This window comes from Anolis carolinensis, chromosome 5 (genome assembly GCF_035594765.1).
Source record: "Anolis carolinensis isolate JA03-04 chromosome 5, rAnoCar3.1.pri, whole genome shotgun sequence".
Classification (NCBI taxonomy): Eukaryota; Metazoa; Chordata; class Lepidosauria; order Squamata; family Dactyloidae; genus Anolis; species Anolis carolinensis.
In genome coordinates, this window is record NC_085845.1 from 186,555,750 (window position 1) to 186,575,227 (window position 19,478).

A 19,478-nucleotide genomic window follows, 5' to 3' on the forward strand; every position below is an offset into this window, starting at 1 on the left:
CGTCTTATTTCTGAATATAGTGTTCCCTCACTACTTCGTGGTTCACTTTCTGCGGATTTGCTGTTTCGCAGTTTTTCAATAAACTCTAAAAAAATATTATAAATTATAAAAAATAACAATTTACAGCCTAAGGAAGGGAGGAAGGAGAAGCTGAAGGGAGAGAAAAGGAGCCCAAGCGGCAATTGGAGGAGAAGGAGACAATTTATCAACACATGATTTGTTGATAAAAACTTAAAATAGTGTAAAACTACTAAAATAATGTATAATTATTGAAATAAATATAGTGTCCCTACTTTGCGGAATTTTACTTATTGCGGGTGGTGCTGGAACGTAACCCTGTGATAAGTGAGGGAACACTGTAATCAAGAATACAAATGCACTGTCATTTATGGATTTAAGAGCAGCTGATGACTATTGTGGTAGCCTTTAGGAGTCATAATTATTTATTTTACAAAATGAACATGAAGGATTAAACAAATAATGACAACATCCATTTAAACAGATTTTTCTAAGTCAATAGAAAGGTGTTCCTGCATTCAACTCAGCATTTTCACTTCCAGGTTGTATCCTAATACCCATTTTATTCCTTTATTAGGGAAGGGAAGTAGCCCAGTGGGAGGGCACACGCTTTGCAGGGCAAAGATCTCAGTTTTAATCCCTGGCATTGGCAAGTACAGGCAGGATATATGTCTATGTGAAAACTTAAAGAGCAGTTACATGCTGGCATTCTTGAATTTTTTACTTACTTTGTATGAAGAGCATGTCCTTCAACTGTCTTGATTTGTCAGGGATGGTCCTGATTAATCCTCTGTCGTCCCACTTTTTTGGCTGTTTTAAAACGTCCCACTTTTTCCCATTGTCCTCAGCTTACGTCAACAGCTCCTGCAGTTGTTAGATTTTCTTCCTGTTGTCCTCAGCTTACTTTATCTGCTGCAAAGTGAGTTCAAAGCAGAAAAAGTAATTTGCACTAACTCAATAAGGGAGAGAGCAAGGGATGAAATAATTAAATTTATTTCCCAGTAGAAGACTGCTGCAGGATCTCATAACTTTCGTGATCCTTCTCAATACAGTAATACCTTTTGCTGTTTTGTCTGCATTGAAGTTGCTTCGTAGCAAGAGTCACAGTTTTAATCAATGCCATGTTTCAGGGTTTGGAAGAGCAGCTGTAAAAGAGCAGCGCTGGATGCACAGAATAGCCAACTATGCTTTCCACAGATCTGGTCATGTCAAAATGTCTGATTTTTACGAATAAGATACGTATTGTGGGCAGATAAATCCTTGGAGAGAGTGGCCAAAGAAACTCTCCATAGACGTGTTGGGAATTTCCCTGGTGTGAAGGCCTTATTTCTTTCTCCTTGTATATTGCCTGAGGTAGATGCCTCACTCTAATGAACCAGTAGTCTGAGTCAGCGTGAGACGGCTTGCTTTCTTCCTATTCATTTAATATTTTAACTGTAGCAAAATGCTAAATGATCATGAACTCTTTTTATAACAGATGAATCTGCTTAGGAGAAACGGTGCTATATAAAAATACCCCCCACCCCAAAAAACAGTCATTTTTATCGCATTTCTTCTACAACATGAAAACTCAGAATCCATATGCTCCATAAGTACAATGCAGTGTTACCTTGATTTAAGAGTTTAATTCATACCATGTCTAGACTATACTCTTAACTCAAATCACTCTTGTCTCAAAGCAGAAACCCAACTTTAAAATGGTAGAAGCCCAAAGTTGTGGCAAGGAAGCACATTTAAGGCAACAAAATGTGTGTTGGCCAGTGTACCAGCAAGGTAAAACCTGCACATTCATATGGAACAACAAAAAGAAAATATCAACTTTCAAATAGTAGAAGCACAAAGTTGTGGCAAGGAAGCACAAAGTGAAGAGACAGAAGCATCATTACTGTCCTCATTCCAGCCTCCCTCCTCTCTTGTTCTCTCTCTTCATGAAGCCAGACATACCGGGAATAAAAACCACACAAAATAAACTAAACTAAACCTCCTCAAAGCGGACATAATCTTTCAAAGTGGACAACAGTATGAGGCACGGAGGCACAGAAGCTGCTCCCTTGAAGCCCTAAAGCCCTGTACTCTGGCACAAGCTCTCTCTCTGTGATGACTCATGGGCCATGTAGTCCCGTTCCTAGTACTATTGTGGCAGATGAAGAGGACAACTTGGGTTTCCCACCGTTTCAGCCAGAATTGGAACCCTTGCACCTGCAAGATGTTTGCCCACAAGAAGTCAGCCAAACAAGCCTTGAGCAGAAATCTCCCCCGTTTTCTCGCCGGGATAATTATAATCGAGATAGAGGCGCTAGGGAGGCGAATCGCAGAAGCGCCAGAATTGCTGCCAGACAATTAGCTGATTAAGCCTGTTTCCCTTGGGAAATCTTAAGGTGTCATGCATCTGGACACAGTATGGGTTTCACTTCTTGTTCCCCAGGGAAAGTGTTCCTTGGCGGGAAAACAAGATCCTATATAGGTGTTTAACCGCAAGGGAATCCTTGCGGAGTCAATTCGTCAGCTTCGGGAGCGAGATCGTGTGTGGACTCGCTATTCCTGTTCCTTGTTTCCAGGACCTTGTTCTTGTTCCAGCCCTGCCTTGTTTCCCCGGACCTTGCCATGGACCTCGCCACGGACCCTGTTCTCGTCTCTTGCTTCTTGTTGCCTTGAATCAAGCCTTGTTTGCCAAGAATCTATTTTGCTCTCCAGCCTTGTTGTCAAGCTCCATTGGACTAAAGGACCTTGTCATTTCCCCACACTTTGCTTGGCAAAGTGTGTGTTTCGGTTTTTGGATTATAACTTTGGACTCTAATATCTCATATTGGACATTGTTTTCCTGGACTATATTTGACCTTTCCTGAAAGGTCTACTTCTGAACTATATTCTTCACTTGTTTTTATTGACTTTATATATTCCTTTAATAAAGATGATAGATTCTGGTCTCTGCGCATGGTTATTGGTGCTCTGCAGCCTGGGTCCTGACACTCTCTAGCATTAGCACTTAACTCAAAACATGACTTGTATGTCAAAGCAAAACCTGGGCTGAGCAATTGCTCTTAACTCAAAATGCTCTTAAGTTAGGATGCTCTTAAGTAGAGGTCCAACTGTATATACTGTAAATACTATGGCCTCATCTGTAGTAGACAATGTACAATATTCATATGTTGGATCACATCTATTTGCATTTTTCACCATTTGCTATGCTGGCCCAGAAATTATAGAAGTTCCAATAAAAAAAATCTTCCAGAGGTTTGCACTTTGTTCATTCTAGCACTAAACCCATTCAATAGTCTCAAATACCAATACCAATTGTAACTTCGTAGGTTAACACGTGTAATTGATCCAATCAACCTGGACTAATTCAGGCTAACAATTGGGGGGAGGGGGGGGGGAGTTTGGTTAAATAAATATGCCCTGCTATATGCAGTTGCTGCTGCATTTAAAAGAGGAATAAAACAACTAATGTTATTGAAGTAATTTCCTGATTCGCAAGGGTACCTTGAAATATAAGAAATTATTCTGATGAATAATGGAAAAAGGAAACAGGAACTATTTGTGGACGTTTATTGTTATGAGTGTCCCGGGGAGACTGCTCTGTTTTGGTGCATACAGGTGCTGGGTACAGATGGACTTTAAATACTTGTTTTCTTATTAAATGCCTGCTGTGCTCTTATAGCCAGAGGACTACTAATGTGGAGCAAGTTCTAATCAATAGATATATAAAGAAGAATCAATTGGGCTCCCTTGTGTATGTAGTCCAGGGTGTTGCTGGGTTTTTTTCCCTCTTCAATACCCTGACAGTAATTTGTATTCTGCGGAAGCACACAGGCTGACTTCAGAGTTCTTTCTGTTGGAAGCAGACAGTTTCCAGATCTTAAGCAAGCTATTGTTTTGAAAGCTATAGCAAACACTGCATTGCTGCTTAATACAAAGTAAAATGTTATACATATTTAAAAGAAGAACTAATTTCAATTAGGCTCCTTGTACGATACACAAAGCAAAAACCTTATTTTCATATTGATAAAAGTCCTGCCATTTCCTTGATTTCACGAGACTGGTCTTGTCAGGAAAAGAAAGTATTACTGAATAGAAAAAAGGGGACGTGGTTTAGATAAACATTGCACACACTGTTTGAGAATCCCTGGTTTCCCCCTTTCCATTAACAATGTTCCAAATAGATGCTAATACTGTCTGCTCATTCCACTTGGACTACTGTATCCTTTAGATGCATTATTTTTTTGTAAAACTTGTGACGTATCTCAGGATCATTTATGATGAATTCACAGGCTGGATAGCTGAATAAATGAGAATGTGATGTATTTGGATGAATAACAGCCTCAGTTCTCAGAAAAATTAATTCAAATTTAAACATACATCAAGACACAGATTTGACCCAAATACACAATATTAACAATTTTATTTTAGTGAGACCAGAAATGTATAAAGTGCAGCATATGACCTGCCAATGCTCCCCTCCAACTGACCTAAATTTTGAAGACAGTTTATTCTCTTTTCCAAACCTTATTTCAGGTCCTAAATGGCCCTTTGAAGAAATCAGAAGTAACAAAAATAACAACAATAAAACCCGCAAAACACATACTGTTTTACAGAGATGTGCGCGGAAATTTATTCTTCATGCTATTGTTTTGTTTTGATCGTTCATCTACACAAAATGAATGATGACATTTTCGTAGGAAACGAGAGGCGACATGAAAATGAAAGCCGCACAATCATTGTGCTTGCTTTCGTTTTCCTTTCGTTTCGGCCCCGTAACAATAAGCAGGTACTGAGAGAGGGCTGCTTTCCCATTACAGCTGATGTGTACCAATGGGTGCTAATATTAATATTAATAACAATAGTTACTCTGGTACGCTAAGCTGTGTCTGAGAGAGGAGTGCTTCCTTATGATATCTGATGTGTACCAATGGGTGTTAATATTAATATTAATAACTATAGTTACTTTGGAACCCTAAGCTGAGTCTGAGAGAGGAGTGCTTCCCCATGATATCTGATGTGTACGAATGGGTGTTAATATTAATATTAATATTAATAACGATAGTTACTCTGGGACCCTAAGCTGAGTCTGAGAGAGGAATACTTCCCAATGGCAGCTGATGTGTGCCAATGGGTGTTAATAAATAATAATCATAATCATAATAACAATAGTACTCTGGGAAAGACCCAAATGTTTTAAAAGTTGGTGGGCTAAAAGGGGTTGAAATGCCCTCTGTGTGTGGCGATTTCCACCCCTCTAGCCCTAAAACCAAGCCAGGGGGGGGGGGGAGCCTTGGAAGCAATCCCATTGCAGCCAATGGTCTGAAAAGTATCGGTTTTTTGTAAGCCAGATGAAAATTTCTGTTCATATAGGCGCCCCATTTTCGTTATCGGGAACAAATGCGAAAATCAGACGAGTAGAATGAAACTACACAAAACTAACAGCAATTCCATACAAAAGCAAAATACTACTCTTTTAACTATTCTGCATAAAAATATGGAACAAATTATATTCACATGAAGCGCTATATAAAACTTTACCAACAAATTCAGTACCTTTAAAATATCTAATTACCCTAAAGACACCAGGTCCCTCCTGATCTTGAAAGCTAAGCAGGGTCAGCCATGGTTAGCACTTGGATGGGAGACTACCAACAAATCCAGGCACTGCAGGCTATATTCTTAATGCATAAAAATAAACAAAAGATAGTTGTAAAATGTCATGCCCTCCTAGCTGACGCTTATTGACATCTGTGCTCCAATAAGAATCACCCATATTTTAGTGGTCCTTCAGTTGGTGTTTGAAAGTGATGGAGATCCTCATTCCCCTGATCATGGGTCACAAAATCTGTTTCCATACTAGTGTTATTTTATATGAAATCTTATGGTATCTGAAGGAATAACATAAACCAACCTTGCTATATTTCAAGGGTCTTACTCCTACATATGTATCACACAATTGCAACCTGAAAGTTTCAGTTTCACATGAATATCATCTACCTTTAGTTTAAAGCAACCTTATATTTATATGTGTATACCATGGTGGCACAATGGATTAAACCCTTGTGCATCTGAACTGCTGACCTGAAAGTTGGTAGTTTGAATCCGTGGGATGGAGTGAGCTCCCGCTGTTAGCCCTAGCTCCTGCCAACCTATCAGTTTGAAAATATGCAAATATGAGTAGATAAATAGGTACCGCTTCAGCGGGAAAAGGCAAAAAGATGCTCTAAGCAGTTATGCCAGCCACATTTATTTATTTATTTATTTATTTCCATCATTTATATTTATTTATTTATTTTCACATGATTAGGAGGTGATAATGCAGGCTTCTCGGCTTGGAAATGGAGAAGAGCACTTTCTCCAGAGCCAGAGATAAGCACCACCTGCAGAGCCGGAAATGAAAGAAGACTTTGCCTTTGTCTATGCTTGTTTGTCTCATTGTATGTGATTGTAACAAGGTATTGAATGTTTGCCTGTGCCTGTTTATATGCTGTAATCTGCTCTGAATCCCCTCGGGGAGAAGGGCAGAATATAAATAAATTATTATTAAGTTGCCTGTTGACCTATAGTGACCTCAGGAATTTCATAGGGTTTTCTTAGACAAGGAATATTCAGAGGTAACTTCACCAGTTCCTTCCTCTGAAATATAGCCTACAGCATCTAGCATTTCTTGGTTGAAATAAATGTGAAATGTAATGTATTTTTGGTGGTCTCCCACCTAGGCAGTAATAGGGCTGATCCTACTTGGCTTATTACAGCTATTTGATTTTCCCCTTTTCTGAAACAAATTATTATTTCTGAACTACCAGCATATTAAGTCTTTTATTATTATTATTATTATTATTATTAAACTTTATTTGTACCCCGCTAGCATCTCCCGAAGGACTCGGTGCGGCTTACAAAGGCCAAGGCCTCAACACACAATATAACAATACAAAACAAAAAGTAAATTAAAAACAATTAAAACAGTATAAACAACAAGCAATAAACAATACGCTAAAACACAATAAAACTGGGCCGGGCCAGAGTAATGGGTACAAGATTAAAAGTGCTGATGTGACAGGTGATATATAAGGCTTATAGGGCAAGTGCAGAGTGCGATATATAAGGTCTTGGGACCTTTCCTAGGACAATGTGTTGTCGAAGGCTTTCATGGCCGGGATCACAGGGTTGTTGTATGTCTTTCGGGCTGTGTGGCCATGTTCCAGAAGTATTCTCTCCTGACGTTTCGCCCACATCTATGGCATTGATTCCAATGTAGATGCACCCCAGGCTAATGTGAATAGAGATTCAACCCAAATTTGAAATTAAAAAAAAAAATCAGTTTTAGGGCCTTTAAGTTAGTATGTGATAAAGCTGTATTTTATATGTTTTGATGGTTTTAACTTTTTATGGTTAATACCTCTTAGTTGAATTATATTTTAGTTTAAGCGGCTGAGGGGGAAAGGAAAGGGCCCGAGGCGGTTAGGAATGGTGGGAGTTGAAGTCCAAAACATCTGGAGGGAGGGCCCAAGTTTGCCCATGCCTGGTATACATAAATATAATAATATATAATAACACTAGAACACGTCTCAGCTGTATATAAAGGAAGATGCCTTAAGCATGTGACACGTTTTTAACCTTCTGTTGGGAGAGAAAAATCACAGAATCCCAGCATGAGCCAAACTTAATGGGGTGGTTGAGGCTTCATTAAAGGTGGCCCTTTAATGAAGCCTCCTATGGCTTAATTAAACTAGTCTGGATCCACTTTAAATCCACTTTAGGATGGGGCCTTTAAACAGCTCTGTAGACAGGTCCTGGGCCTCACCAAACTACAATCTCCAGAATTCTGCAGGAGGCAGAAACCGGATTTTAAGTGGATAAATGCTGAAGTCTGATAAGGACCCTAGTCATCTCTGACAGGGAAACTACACTTCCCACAGGCGCATTTCATTATAGCGCCTTTAGTCCCTGGAGCTCTCGCAATGCACCACGGGACTCGTAGTGTGCGCTTCGCTGCGGCGCTTTCAACTCTGGCGGTTTTGGGACTCCATTTCCCATAACCGACTGCGAATGGAGGTGGTGTTGACGCAGGCGCGGCGCAGCGCGGGCGGAAAAAAGAGGGGGCGGGGCCTCGGAGGTTGGCTGCCTCTCTCTCTCTCTCTCGCTGGCTGGCTGTGGAAGTGAGCGAGCGAGTGCGTTCGTGCGCGCGCGCGTGTGTGCGTGTGCGCGAGGAAGGGGAGTGTTGGTTCCGAGCGCACACCAGAGTCGCCATTTAGCGCGGCGCGTTCGCCCGGGCAGAGGCGGCGGCGGCGGCAGGAAGAAGAAGAGGCCCGTCCGCCTCAGGCGCGAGGAAGGCAGGAAGGAAGGAGGGAGAAGCGCGGAGAGGAGGCGGTGGAGTAGGCGAGCCTCGTCACTCGCCATTCTCGAAGGCGGAGAGCGGCCTCCTTTTCCCCTCAGAGTGAAAAGAGGCGTCGTCGAGCGAGGGAGAGTCCCGGCATCGCTTGTGTTAACGGCGACGGAGGAAGGCAACTGACTGAGGGAGGGAGGGAGGAAGCTGAGGAGAGAAACTAGAGACGTCCCTTCTATTATTATTTCCTGCCTCCCTTCCTCGCTTCCATTCTCGGAGGGAGAGGCCTTCTTCCACTGAGGGAGGCGTCGAGAGCCAAAGCATATTCACTGACTCTGAGGGACTTGGCCGAGGCCGGGAAAGGACTCTTTCTGTGTGTCTCCCTCTGAGGCACTTGGAAGGCCTGTTTCCATCCCTTGGCCGCCAGTCATGCTCAGAAGCGGCCTCCTTCGAGTCGAGTGAGAGGCGGCGGCGTCGTCAATTGTGTGAACGAACGACTAAGTCCGGCCAAGTCCCTCAGAGAGAGAGAGAGAGAGAGTGAGTGCGAGAGAGCGCGAGGGAGAGGAGGCTCGTCGTCGTTGTCTTCCGTCAGCGGCGGGAAACCACTCACTGACTGGCCCTGAGCGACGCGAGGGAGAAAGGAGAAGGCCTCGCTCCTCTCCCGCCTGCCTTGGAGGCCGGGGCCTTCCGCAGGCTCTTCCCCGCCTCCTCTCCCTCCCTCCTCGCTCGGTCTTGGCCCATCTCCTGCTCCATGTCGGCCTCGCCTCCCGGCCCTTCGCTGCAGCAGGATGATGGATGCGGGCGCTGACCCCCGGGGAGCCCCTTCTCGCCCTTCTCGTCTCCTCCTCCTCCAGCAGCAGCAGCCGCCGCCTTCGCTGCCTCTGCTGCTGCCCTTCCTCTCGGCCTTGAGAGGGAAGCCTCCTTTACAGCCCCCTGCCGAGGCAGCCCGTTGAGGCTTGTGGCCGGCGCTTGCTTCCTCCCTTTCCCTTTCTCGCCGGCATCATGTCGGAGAATGGCTTCTTGGCGCCGCCGCCGCCGCCTCCTCCGCCCAAGAACGGCGCCAGCTCGGACAGCTCCGTTGGGGAGAAGCTCGGGACGGCGGCCACAACGGCGACGATGGCAGTTTCTTCAAAAACTGGGACAACGACGTCCGCCGGAGATCCCGAAAGCCCGGAATACCGCCGCCGCCGGCACACCATGGACAAAGACAGCCGCGTCGCCACCGAGCACCGCTTTTTCCGCCGGAGCGTCATTTGCGACTCCAACGCCACCGCCTTGGAGCTGCCGAGGCTGCAGCCCGCGGCGCCTCCCGTTGCGGCCCCCGCTGCCTCCTCTTCCTCCTCCGCCGCCCGAAGCAGTATCCCGCCCGTGCTGGGCTCTCCTCCGGAGTCTGTCATCCAAGCGACGTGCGCCTCTGTCACCACCGCAGAAGCCGGCCAGGCCCCCGCCTTGCAACTGTCCCAACCTCCTGCGCCTCCACCTGCGGAAGGAGGGCCACCTGGCGAGGAGGAGGAGGCCGTAGTGGCCAAGGAGGTGGCCCCGCTGCTGGCCAAGGAGGAGGCCCCGCTGCCCCCCACCAGCACAGCCGGGAGCCTCACCTCCTCGGCCCGGGATCAGCAGGACGAGAGGAACAAGCAGCAGGAAGACACCGAGGAGCTGGAGACTAAAGCGGTCGCCGTGTCCCCCGACGGGCGCTTCCTCAAGTTTGATATTGAGATTGGCAGGGGCTCCTTCAAGACTGTCTACAAGGGATTGGATACTGAGACCACAGTGGAGGTGGCTTGGTGTGAGCTGCAGGTAATAGGAAATAGGTCCTTGGGGTTTAAGACAGCTAACCCAGTTGTCCTTGCCTAAGCAACTGTTTCCCTGATTATCAAATGATTGGTTTTGAATATCTTTGAATTTGCAGCCATTTTATGTTTGTGGCAGAGTTACGCTATGAATGCTCATTTAGTTCTTCGGACAGAATCCTTCTAGGTTTCTTGCCATTGGCAGAATATTTAGAGCATACAGGCCCCATCTACACCGACTATTCAGTGCAGTTTCAAACCAGCATTGAAAGTGGTTTTGCTGTGCAGATAGTTTCATAGGGAATCCTGGAGCCGGTTTAATGGTGATTGATTATGCAAACCACACAGCAGTGGTGTGTATTAAGGTCACAAGGACTCCTTCAAGACTGTCTACAAGGGATTGGATACTGAAACCAGTGTAGAGGTGGCTTGGTGTGAGCTGCATGTAATAGGAAATAGGTATTTGGGGTTTAAGGCAGCCAACCCAGTTGTCCCTGCCTAAGCAACTGTTTCCATGTACTCTGACTATAAAATGATTGGTTTTGAATATCTTTGAAATAGAATGGGTTGCTGTGAGTTTTCCGGGCTGTATGACCATGTTCCAGAAACATTCTCTCCTGACATTTCACCCACATCTATGGCAAGCATCCTCAGAGGTTGTGAGGTTTGTTGGAAACCAAGCAAGGGAGGTTTATATATTTGTGAAATGTCCCGCGTGGGAGAAAAAGCTCTTGTCTGTTGGAGGGTCAGTGTGAATGATGCAATTAGCCTGGCTGGCTGATTCAAGGCCTGGCTGATTTCTGTCTCGGGGAATCCTTTGTTGGAAGGAGTTAGCTGGCCCTGGTGGTTTCCTGTCTGGAATTCCTCTGTTTTCAGAGTGTTGTTCTTTGTTTACTGTTCTGATTTTAGAGTTTTTTAAATACTGGTAGCCAGATTTTGTTCATTTCCATGGTTTTCTTCCTTGCTTAGTTTGTTCAATATACCTCACAATCTCTGAGGATGCCTGCCATAGATATGGGTGAAACATCAGGAGGGAATGATTCTGAAACATGATCATACAGCATGGAAAACTCACAGAAACCCATTGATTCCGGCCATGAAAGCTTTCAACAACACCTTATGCTATGAATGCTCATTTATATTACAGTAGAGTCTCACTTATCCAAGCTAAACGGGCCGGCAGAACCTTGGATAAGCGAATATCTTGGATAATAAGGAGGGATTAAGGAAAAGCCTATTAAACATCAAATTAGGTTATGAATTTACATATTAAGCACTAAAACATCATGTTATACAACAAATTTGACAGAAAAAGTAGTTCAATACTCAGTAATGTTATGTTGTAATTACTGTATTTACAAATTTAGCACCAAAATATCATGATATATTGAAAACATTGACTACAAAAATGCCTTGGATAATCCAGAACCTTGGATAAGCCAGTCGTGGATAAGTGAGACTCTACTGTAGTTCTTAGGGTAGAATCCTTCTAGTTTTCTTTCCATTGACAGGATATTCAGAGCATACAAGCCACATCTACACTCACTATTCAATGCAGTTTCAAACCAGTATTGAAGAAAATGGTTTTGTTGTGCAGATCATTACATAGGGAATCAGTTTAATTGTGATTACGCAAACCATGGGGCACTGGTTGCAGTAAGGTCTTTCTTTTGTACATTTTGGTGGGAGTTTGTTGTTTTGTTGTAGCAGTTTGAAGCTAGCGTCAAAACCGGATGGGAACACAGAAAGGTGATTTTTAGCAGCCACCCCCCCCCCCCCCCAAGCCTTCTACTCCAGAATCTGTTTGGGCGGGCATGTGTTTCCCAGCCTGTTGGAGCAGATTGAAGGGTGGAATAGAGAGTTGTAGTAAGGAGAAGGGAATTGCAAAATATTGGTTACTCTTTGTGTTGCTGAAAGCTTTTGTTAGCCTGTGTCCTGTAAAGTAATCCCTACTAGAGTGGACCCATTGAGCCTCTTTTTGAATTGCGAGTCAACATATAGGTAAATGCCATTGTTTAATCGACGTACATTGTACATTGTTTAAGTACCAAGTAGGATTCAAGCTTATTGCAAGTTACATGGAAGTTTGCTGTCCGGTTGTAGTGTTGGGGCTACTTAACTATTTGTTGTTCATTCACTCAGTCCTTTCCGACTCTTCGTGACTGTACTTAACTATACCTGATCTTAATATTACACGCTTTATTTCAGTTGCATTTTCTATGCGATTTAAAGTAAATGAAATTTTCATAGTTGCATTTTAATAAATATGTATGGGAGTTTTTGCTGTTCTCTCATATTATAACAGTAGCTTCACTGGTGATGGTCCTGACTTGTAGGACTGTTGCACGTTAAATTTCACATTAGAGAAGTAAAGCATAAACTATTTAATACAGAGGTCTTAATCTGATAGTAGTTTTACCCAGAGTAGATCCAATGAATTCAATGGGATTTAAGTTACCAACAAGTCTATTTCAGCCTCATTTAATTTTACTGTAGGCAATACTAAAGTTTGATTAACCCAGGGTGCCTTGTTTGTCTTGTGTGGTGTGAATTTTCTGCAGTAAATTCTTCAGTATAAATTGAATATAGGTATTTTTTCAAGTGCATACATTCAAAGGGATTATGTGAGTCAGATCGGGGTTCCATTATGTCCACTTGACTGCAGGTTGACTGTCCTTTGGCAGTTATGTGTAGGATGGTGAATTAGTGACATAAAGGTAAGGTTATTTGTAATTGAGAAATAGTAAGCTAGTATATTGTACATGGGGCCTCTGGTGGCACAGTGTGTTAAGCACTGTTCCCAGGTTCTAATTCCGGGGGGCGCCTGCTGTTAGCCCCAGCTCCTGCCAACCTAGCAGTTCGAAAACATGCAAGTGTGAGTAGATCAATAGGTACCGCTCGGGCGGGAAGGTAACGGCGCTCCATGCAGTCATGCCGGCCACATGACCTTGGAGGTGTCTACAGATAACTTCGGCTCTTTGGCTTAGAAATGGAGATGAGCACCAACCCCCAGAGTTGGTCACGACTGGACTTAACGTCAGGGGAAAACCTTTACCTTTTATCTATATTGTACATACCCTGTTTCCCCTAAAATCAGACATCCCCAGAAAATAAGACCTAGTCGAAGTTTTGCTGAATTGCTAAATATAAGGCCTCCCCCAAAAGTAACACCTAGCAAAGTTTTTGTTGGGAAGCATGCCCGCCAAACAGAACACCAGAGCATGCAGGATCTGTAAATGTACGTAACATAGAGTGGTGTACATGGAAATAATGGTAGTAACAAGATTGATAAGATTCACTGTTTGTTTGGTTATGCTGGTTTGTGATGACAACTACTGTACAGTATATAATAAATGTTCATTTTTTTGTTCAACAATAAATGTGAATTCTTCTTTATGGAAAAATAAGACATCCTCTGAAAATAAGACCTAGAGCATCTTTGGGAGCAAAAAATAATACAAGACACTGTCTTATTTTTGGGGAAACACGGTAGTTTACTGTTGTTTGCTTTCAAGTTGTTTTTGACTTATGGCCAGTTTAGAACTAAGGCTGTGATATTGCATATTTGAAAATCCTCATTCTAAGAAAAATCGGCTATATGTCAAACTGACTGTATAATATTAGGATTCATCTAACTTGCCTAGTGCTATATTTCTGTTTCGGACATAATCAGTGTTGGAGCTTTTTTTAGATTGTTGAAAAATGCCCTTTGAAGCAGGAAGCAAGTGTACAGACCAACAGCTGCACTGGAATAGTAGTTACGTTCATTGATCACAGTATAACTCTGTGGGCTGGCTTGGGGCACAGAACAGATTGTGAGGATTGGATGTGCAATGAGTCCTCTGATTTCTGCCAGAATGTGTATGCTCGGGAGGATTGAGCAACTAATAGTAGATCTAGTTCAACTGAAAAATGGTGTTATAGCACTATAATGGCTAGCTAGCGTTTATTCTGGTAGTTGTTTTTGTGTATACTGTCCACTTTTAGACAGCGAGAATTTGATTGCAGTGATCTAGATGAAATGAATTTTCAAGAGAAATTGATTGTATTGCAGTTTTCTTTCTAAGGGTGTACTCAAATGGACTTAGATACTTCATTTAAATTTGCTGATGGACATTAACCTGCAATTAGAACTATTGTCTTGGTCCTGAAAAAAATTTAAAGGAAGAGAGAAGCCATTGTTTCATTGATACCCTTTAACAACATGAAGTCAATTTAAAATTATGTAACCCTTGATTTAGTTTGTCAATTTACATAGACCTTTGCCTGTTGCGATGAGATGCACCTGGCTTTTCACTAAGAGCTTTGATGAAAATAGAGCACATGATAAATGATCATAATGAACTTTTCATCCTTTATTTAGTTGCTACAATGCTGTCAACAGGCCACACTATGCTGTTCTATGGCCCCTGCTTGGCATCTGTTATTGAGAGAGTGTAACCTAACAAATGTTAGTTATCTGTAGATTGTTTAGCATGACCTATGAACTCTAGTTACTTGTTATGAGTAGTGGATTTTCAAATGTAACCCATTTGTTTATATCGCAAGTAGGAGCAACTAAACAAATCATGGGCCTTTCATGCATCCATGGTTTGCTTGCTGTGATGCGTAAACCAGCAACTCTGCTTTAACTCTACTCCAGTAAGCTTGTTCTTGATTTGCAGGAGAAAAGGCTGACCTGTGTGCCACTGTTTATAACTTATATGTCATGGTTCCACCTTTCTACAAACACTCATTTATGAGGTACAAACTAGACTGTTAAATATTATTTAGCACAGTACTTTTAGCTTCTTAAGATAAAAAAAGTTTTCTTGAAAGTTTGTTGCAAAAAAGCTAAGATATCAGCAAGTGAATCTGTCCAATGTAGTAATTCATATTTTCCTCCATATGTTCTTGAATTTGTATAATGAAATACAGTTTCTAACAAAGTGTGGTGTTAATAGTATATGCAGGTGCATTTGCGGTATAAGAATGTGGACATACTTTAGACTTAATGTTGATGACCATATATACAAAGACCAAATGAAATAATTAATATAAATATTATCTACTTGTGGAAAAGTGGGAATATTTTGAAAAGCAGAGGATTTTATTGCTTTGTGATATAAAATAGCTCGGATGGATTTGTATGAATACATAGTAGTAGTAGTAATAGTAGTTTCATTATGTTGCTTTGCGCCAGAATGCTTCGTTTCCAGTGTGTGGTGAATCTTCCTTTTTTTTTGGAATCAGCATTCTTTTCTCTGGCTTTGGTGGTTGCCAAAAACTAGTCAAAAGAATCCTAAAGTCATTCATATGGGAAATTATAAAATCATGATTATTAGGATAAGACCACTGGCATGATTATTCTATCGGGCTTTTTAATATGGGAAGTGAACTTTTAAAATATTTGAATAGTGGAATAGTGTACTATAAATTTCTTCTGTGATTTGATAGTTGGATTATCAGAATGATTTGGATTCTTGAGGGCCTTCATAGCTCACTATTGCAATAGGCAAAAGTCTGTTTATCTTCTGGTACTAGTAGAACTTCTAGGTCTTCTTTTGGGTCAGAGGAAGTTAAGTATGCAATTGATCATTCATTCATGTAACTTAAAAGTGTTGGGTATTGCTGAGGAACTCCAGGTAAGTTCCTCCTGCTCGTCACTGAGTCAAAGTTGGGTGGGAATACAGAATGGCCTTTATACGTGCTGAAAATACACTTGTGAAGTAATTCGCTTTTTGTGCTGGGACATATTCTGGCACTAGATTTCTATGAAGCCTTCTACTCACTAAAGAACCAACAAGTTAAGTAGTCTGATCCAGTATTTCTTTGTTCTTGGGATAGATAAATTACAACAATTTTCATCATTGGCTGTTCTAGCTAGGATTGATGGGAGTACATTTGAAGCATTGTACTTTGCCCTTCCCTGGTTTACATCATAAATAGGAAGTGCCATGGGTATGATTTGTAGCTTTCTATTGAAATGTTCTGCAAACCTTAACTGATCTAGGGCATGTTTGGAAGCTCATGTAAATAGGTAATATTTCAGTTTTTTAGTACTGGTATTTAAAATAATTTAAAAACATATTTTTGCAGTTACCCCAGCTCCCAGCTGCTTATCTGCAAAGTGCTCTCTGTGAGTATCTCTTTCTGACAGCAAAACAGCAAAGCCAACAGCAGTCTGAGGACTTATGGCCCAAGTTTCTTTATGAAATTAAAATAGACCAATTTTTGTTGGTCAAAACCAATAGATTATCAAGATATACATCCTACTTAGATGTGTATCCAGTATATGAAAGAACTTATTTTAGCTCGTCATAGATTACTATGATTTCTTTGGTAACCACCAAAGACTGTTACTCCCTTGACCTTATTTTCTTTGCTGTAAAGACAAGAGTCTACAGATTTCCTGAAACTACCAGTGCTTTACTTCTCGGTCCAGAACTTGTGCAATATGGTTGCAATGATTATGGTTAGCATTCAGTATACAGTGCGCCCTCACTTTTCGCAGGGGTTAGGCTCCAGGCACTGTATAATGTTATTGTAATTTTGACACTAACTATATAAGGTAGGACATTAGGATTTAATGGGTGAGAGTGGCTTGCCAGTCGTCCCTAGATTTCCTGTTTTGTAGCCCAGCGACTATGTTACACTGGCTTGCAGGACTGCTGTCAAAATCTTGTTCCTAGTGAGCTGCCAAGGCTCACTTTGGTTGTGATATAAGACAGATGTGAATTCCATGATGAGAGTAGTGCAGAAGTATGTTTGTCCTACTTCATTGTAAGAATAAGCAAAAAATAAAGTTATGTCTATATTCAGCATGGGTATTCCATTTGTTTCAGCTACATTGTAAACAGTTATCTATTTTTGAATGTATTCCTATGCCAGAGTCCTGTGTAGCTCTAAAGCACATTGACAAATTCAAACTTTTCTGCTGAAAAGTATTAATGTTCTTGTTAGCAACATCACCTATTCTTAATATTAAATTTACTTAAGAAAAAATATATTTTCATGTTGAAAAATGACTAATAATAGAAATCATTTAAATTTTCTGATGAAACTCGGAAATAAACATTTTGGACCATACCCCTTGTGTTGTTCTGTTTGCCTGAGGGGCTCATCGCCAATTCAGTTTTCCAGGCCATGTTCCCTTGGTACCAGTTACTTCTCACTTCCAGAAGATTGGGGTGGGCGAGCCAACTACTATTTTTGTATGATAATGTTCTTTAGCTTTCTCAGAGCTTCTGTGATGAAATCCGTGTTATGTAGGTACTGTTGTGCACATTGATTTTTCTAGCTATAATACTCAAGAGATGATGTTACTACGAAGTAGGTTACCCTGTTTATGCAGTCTTCAGAATATATTTAAAGAAGACAAACATGTTTTCTTCCCTAATGCTGTCTTTTCCAGGAAGTGTGTGATGGCACATTTATTATTATTGTTATTATTATTATTATTATTATTATTTACCTTATTTATACCCCACTTTTCTCCCCATGGGGATTCAAGGCCACATTTTAGTCATAGTTTAAAAAGCATAATATAAACATTTAAAAATGCAAAAAAATTAAAATAAAATAGCTTTTATTATTGCACACACTACCCCTACCCCCGAATCCCACCCACATTTCTCCATCAGCATGCCCCCTTTTCTTCCCCAAATGCCGGCCTTCAGCATGCAGACTTCATACATGGCTGTCTGGAATGTGATTCTAGCCTCCCTGGCTTGTGCAGCTCCTCCTGTGAGCCAGCTTGTATATAAAGGGACACTCAGAAACGTTTGCTTACATTTGATAGTTCAGTGAGTCTGAAAATTGACAAACTGCAGTTAATCTTAATTTTTGTATGTATTAGTAGTGAATCAGTTGGAATTCTTGCATTTGGGGAATACAGAACACACTCCTTTAATCCATCTGTTATGTAGTCTTACATTGCACTTTCCTTTCTGCTTAGCACTTCCCCCAACATTCTTGCCTTTTCTAATGGGCTGTATGTCATGATATGGCCAAAGTATGATAGGTGGAGTCTCGTTATTTTGGCATCTACTGATAGTTCAGACTTGATTTGTTCTAGGACTCAGTTATTTGCCTTTTTGACAGTCCATTACAGATTTCTCTCTAGTACCACATTTAAAATAGGATGCTTTTCCTCCTCTCAGTTTTCTTCACTGCCCAGCTTTTATAATAGAAAAACCATAGAAATACTGTGGATGATTCCTACACTAGTTAAAATATGGAGAATCTCGTTTTTTAAAGACAGTGTACCATTAAGTGCCAGATTGCAGTGTCTTCTTTTTTGTCTTTTAGAGTTGGGTATTGGAAGAAATAGTATTGCACTTGATGGACCATAGTCCGATTGTGAGAGGCAGTTTCAATTTTACTGGCTGCATTATAGTTTAAAATGCCTTTCAGTCTCATTTTGAGCTTTTCAATACTTATTTTGAACAGTTTAGAAAACCTCTGTGTAAAGTATGTTTAAGGATTCAGTTTTAAATCTGTAGGTTTAATGTGTAGGATGGTTCATTTTTAAAAATGAAATAATTTAAATTGTTTTTTATTATGATGTTGCTGTATAATTGATGACTCTATGACATTAAATGTATTGATTGGGCCTGGTCCCCATGTGAGCCGTTCCGAGTCCCTATTGGAGGAGATGGAGGCGGCATACAAAAATAGTTATTATTATTTTTTATTATCAGCAGTCATTTCAGTTGTAGCAATTTTGTTTAAACTCAGGTTTGATTCATCTAATTGTTTTGGCAATTGGGAGTCAATTCTGTCTGGGAGAACCATCAAGGCATATTCTGTATCCTTTCAGTTGCAGTGTGAGAGAAATAGCATGTAATGAATGCAAAACAAACAAACAAAAAACCAAAATTATTGCAATGAAGGTAAGCTTGATAATGTAACTTGTGTCAGAAGTCAAAATGAATGCAGAATGTTCTTGATAACACTTTTTGTTCTGAGTAACTCTCTGTCTTATTGGAACAGCTCTGGACTGATTTTGTAGTGATGGAAAGTGCTTATCATGGAGCAAAATAGGCAGTTATTTGATAAGTTGTAGGCTTACCAAATTGTAGGGTAGTAAAGCTAGTGGGTATCAAGCCATATTGACTCATTTCATTACAACATCGTAGCTTCTGAAACTGTTGTTGCAATAATTAGGCCAGGATTTACTCTGCCTCTCTCTTTGCTGGGTCTTTGAATTGTTTGTGGAATTAGATTCTAACTCTGTTGTTTCTATAGTGTATTAGTCTTTCTTTTAAGAAATACATTTTTCATGCTAAGATCTTTAGGTACTATTTTTTAAAAGATTTGAACGTTACTTCAAATATTCTAGTAAGTCTTTTTTCTAGTTTGAAGCATTTCACATAATTTCT

General features: G+C 41.1%; 1 protein-coding gene across 1 annotated transcript in view; it reads left to right on the forward strand.

Annotated features, from left to right (window-relative positions):
- The first annotated feature begins 8,127 nt into the window (after positions 1-8,127).
- wnk1 (WNK lysine deficient protein kinase 1) overlaps positions 8,128-19,478 on the forward strand; it is a 131,766-nt gene continuing 120,415 nt past the window's right edge. The window contains 1 exon segment of the mRNA XM_062981130.1: positions 8,128-10,123. Within this exon segment, the coding sequence (XP_062837200.1) occupies positions 9,329-10,123 (795 nt within the window). The 5' untranslated portion in view covers positions 8,128-9,328.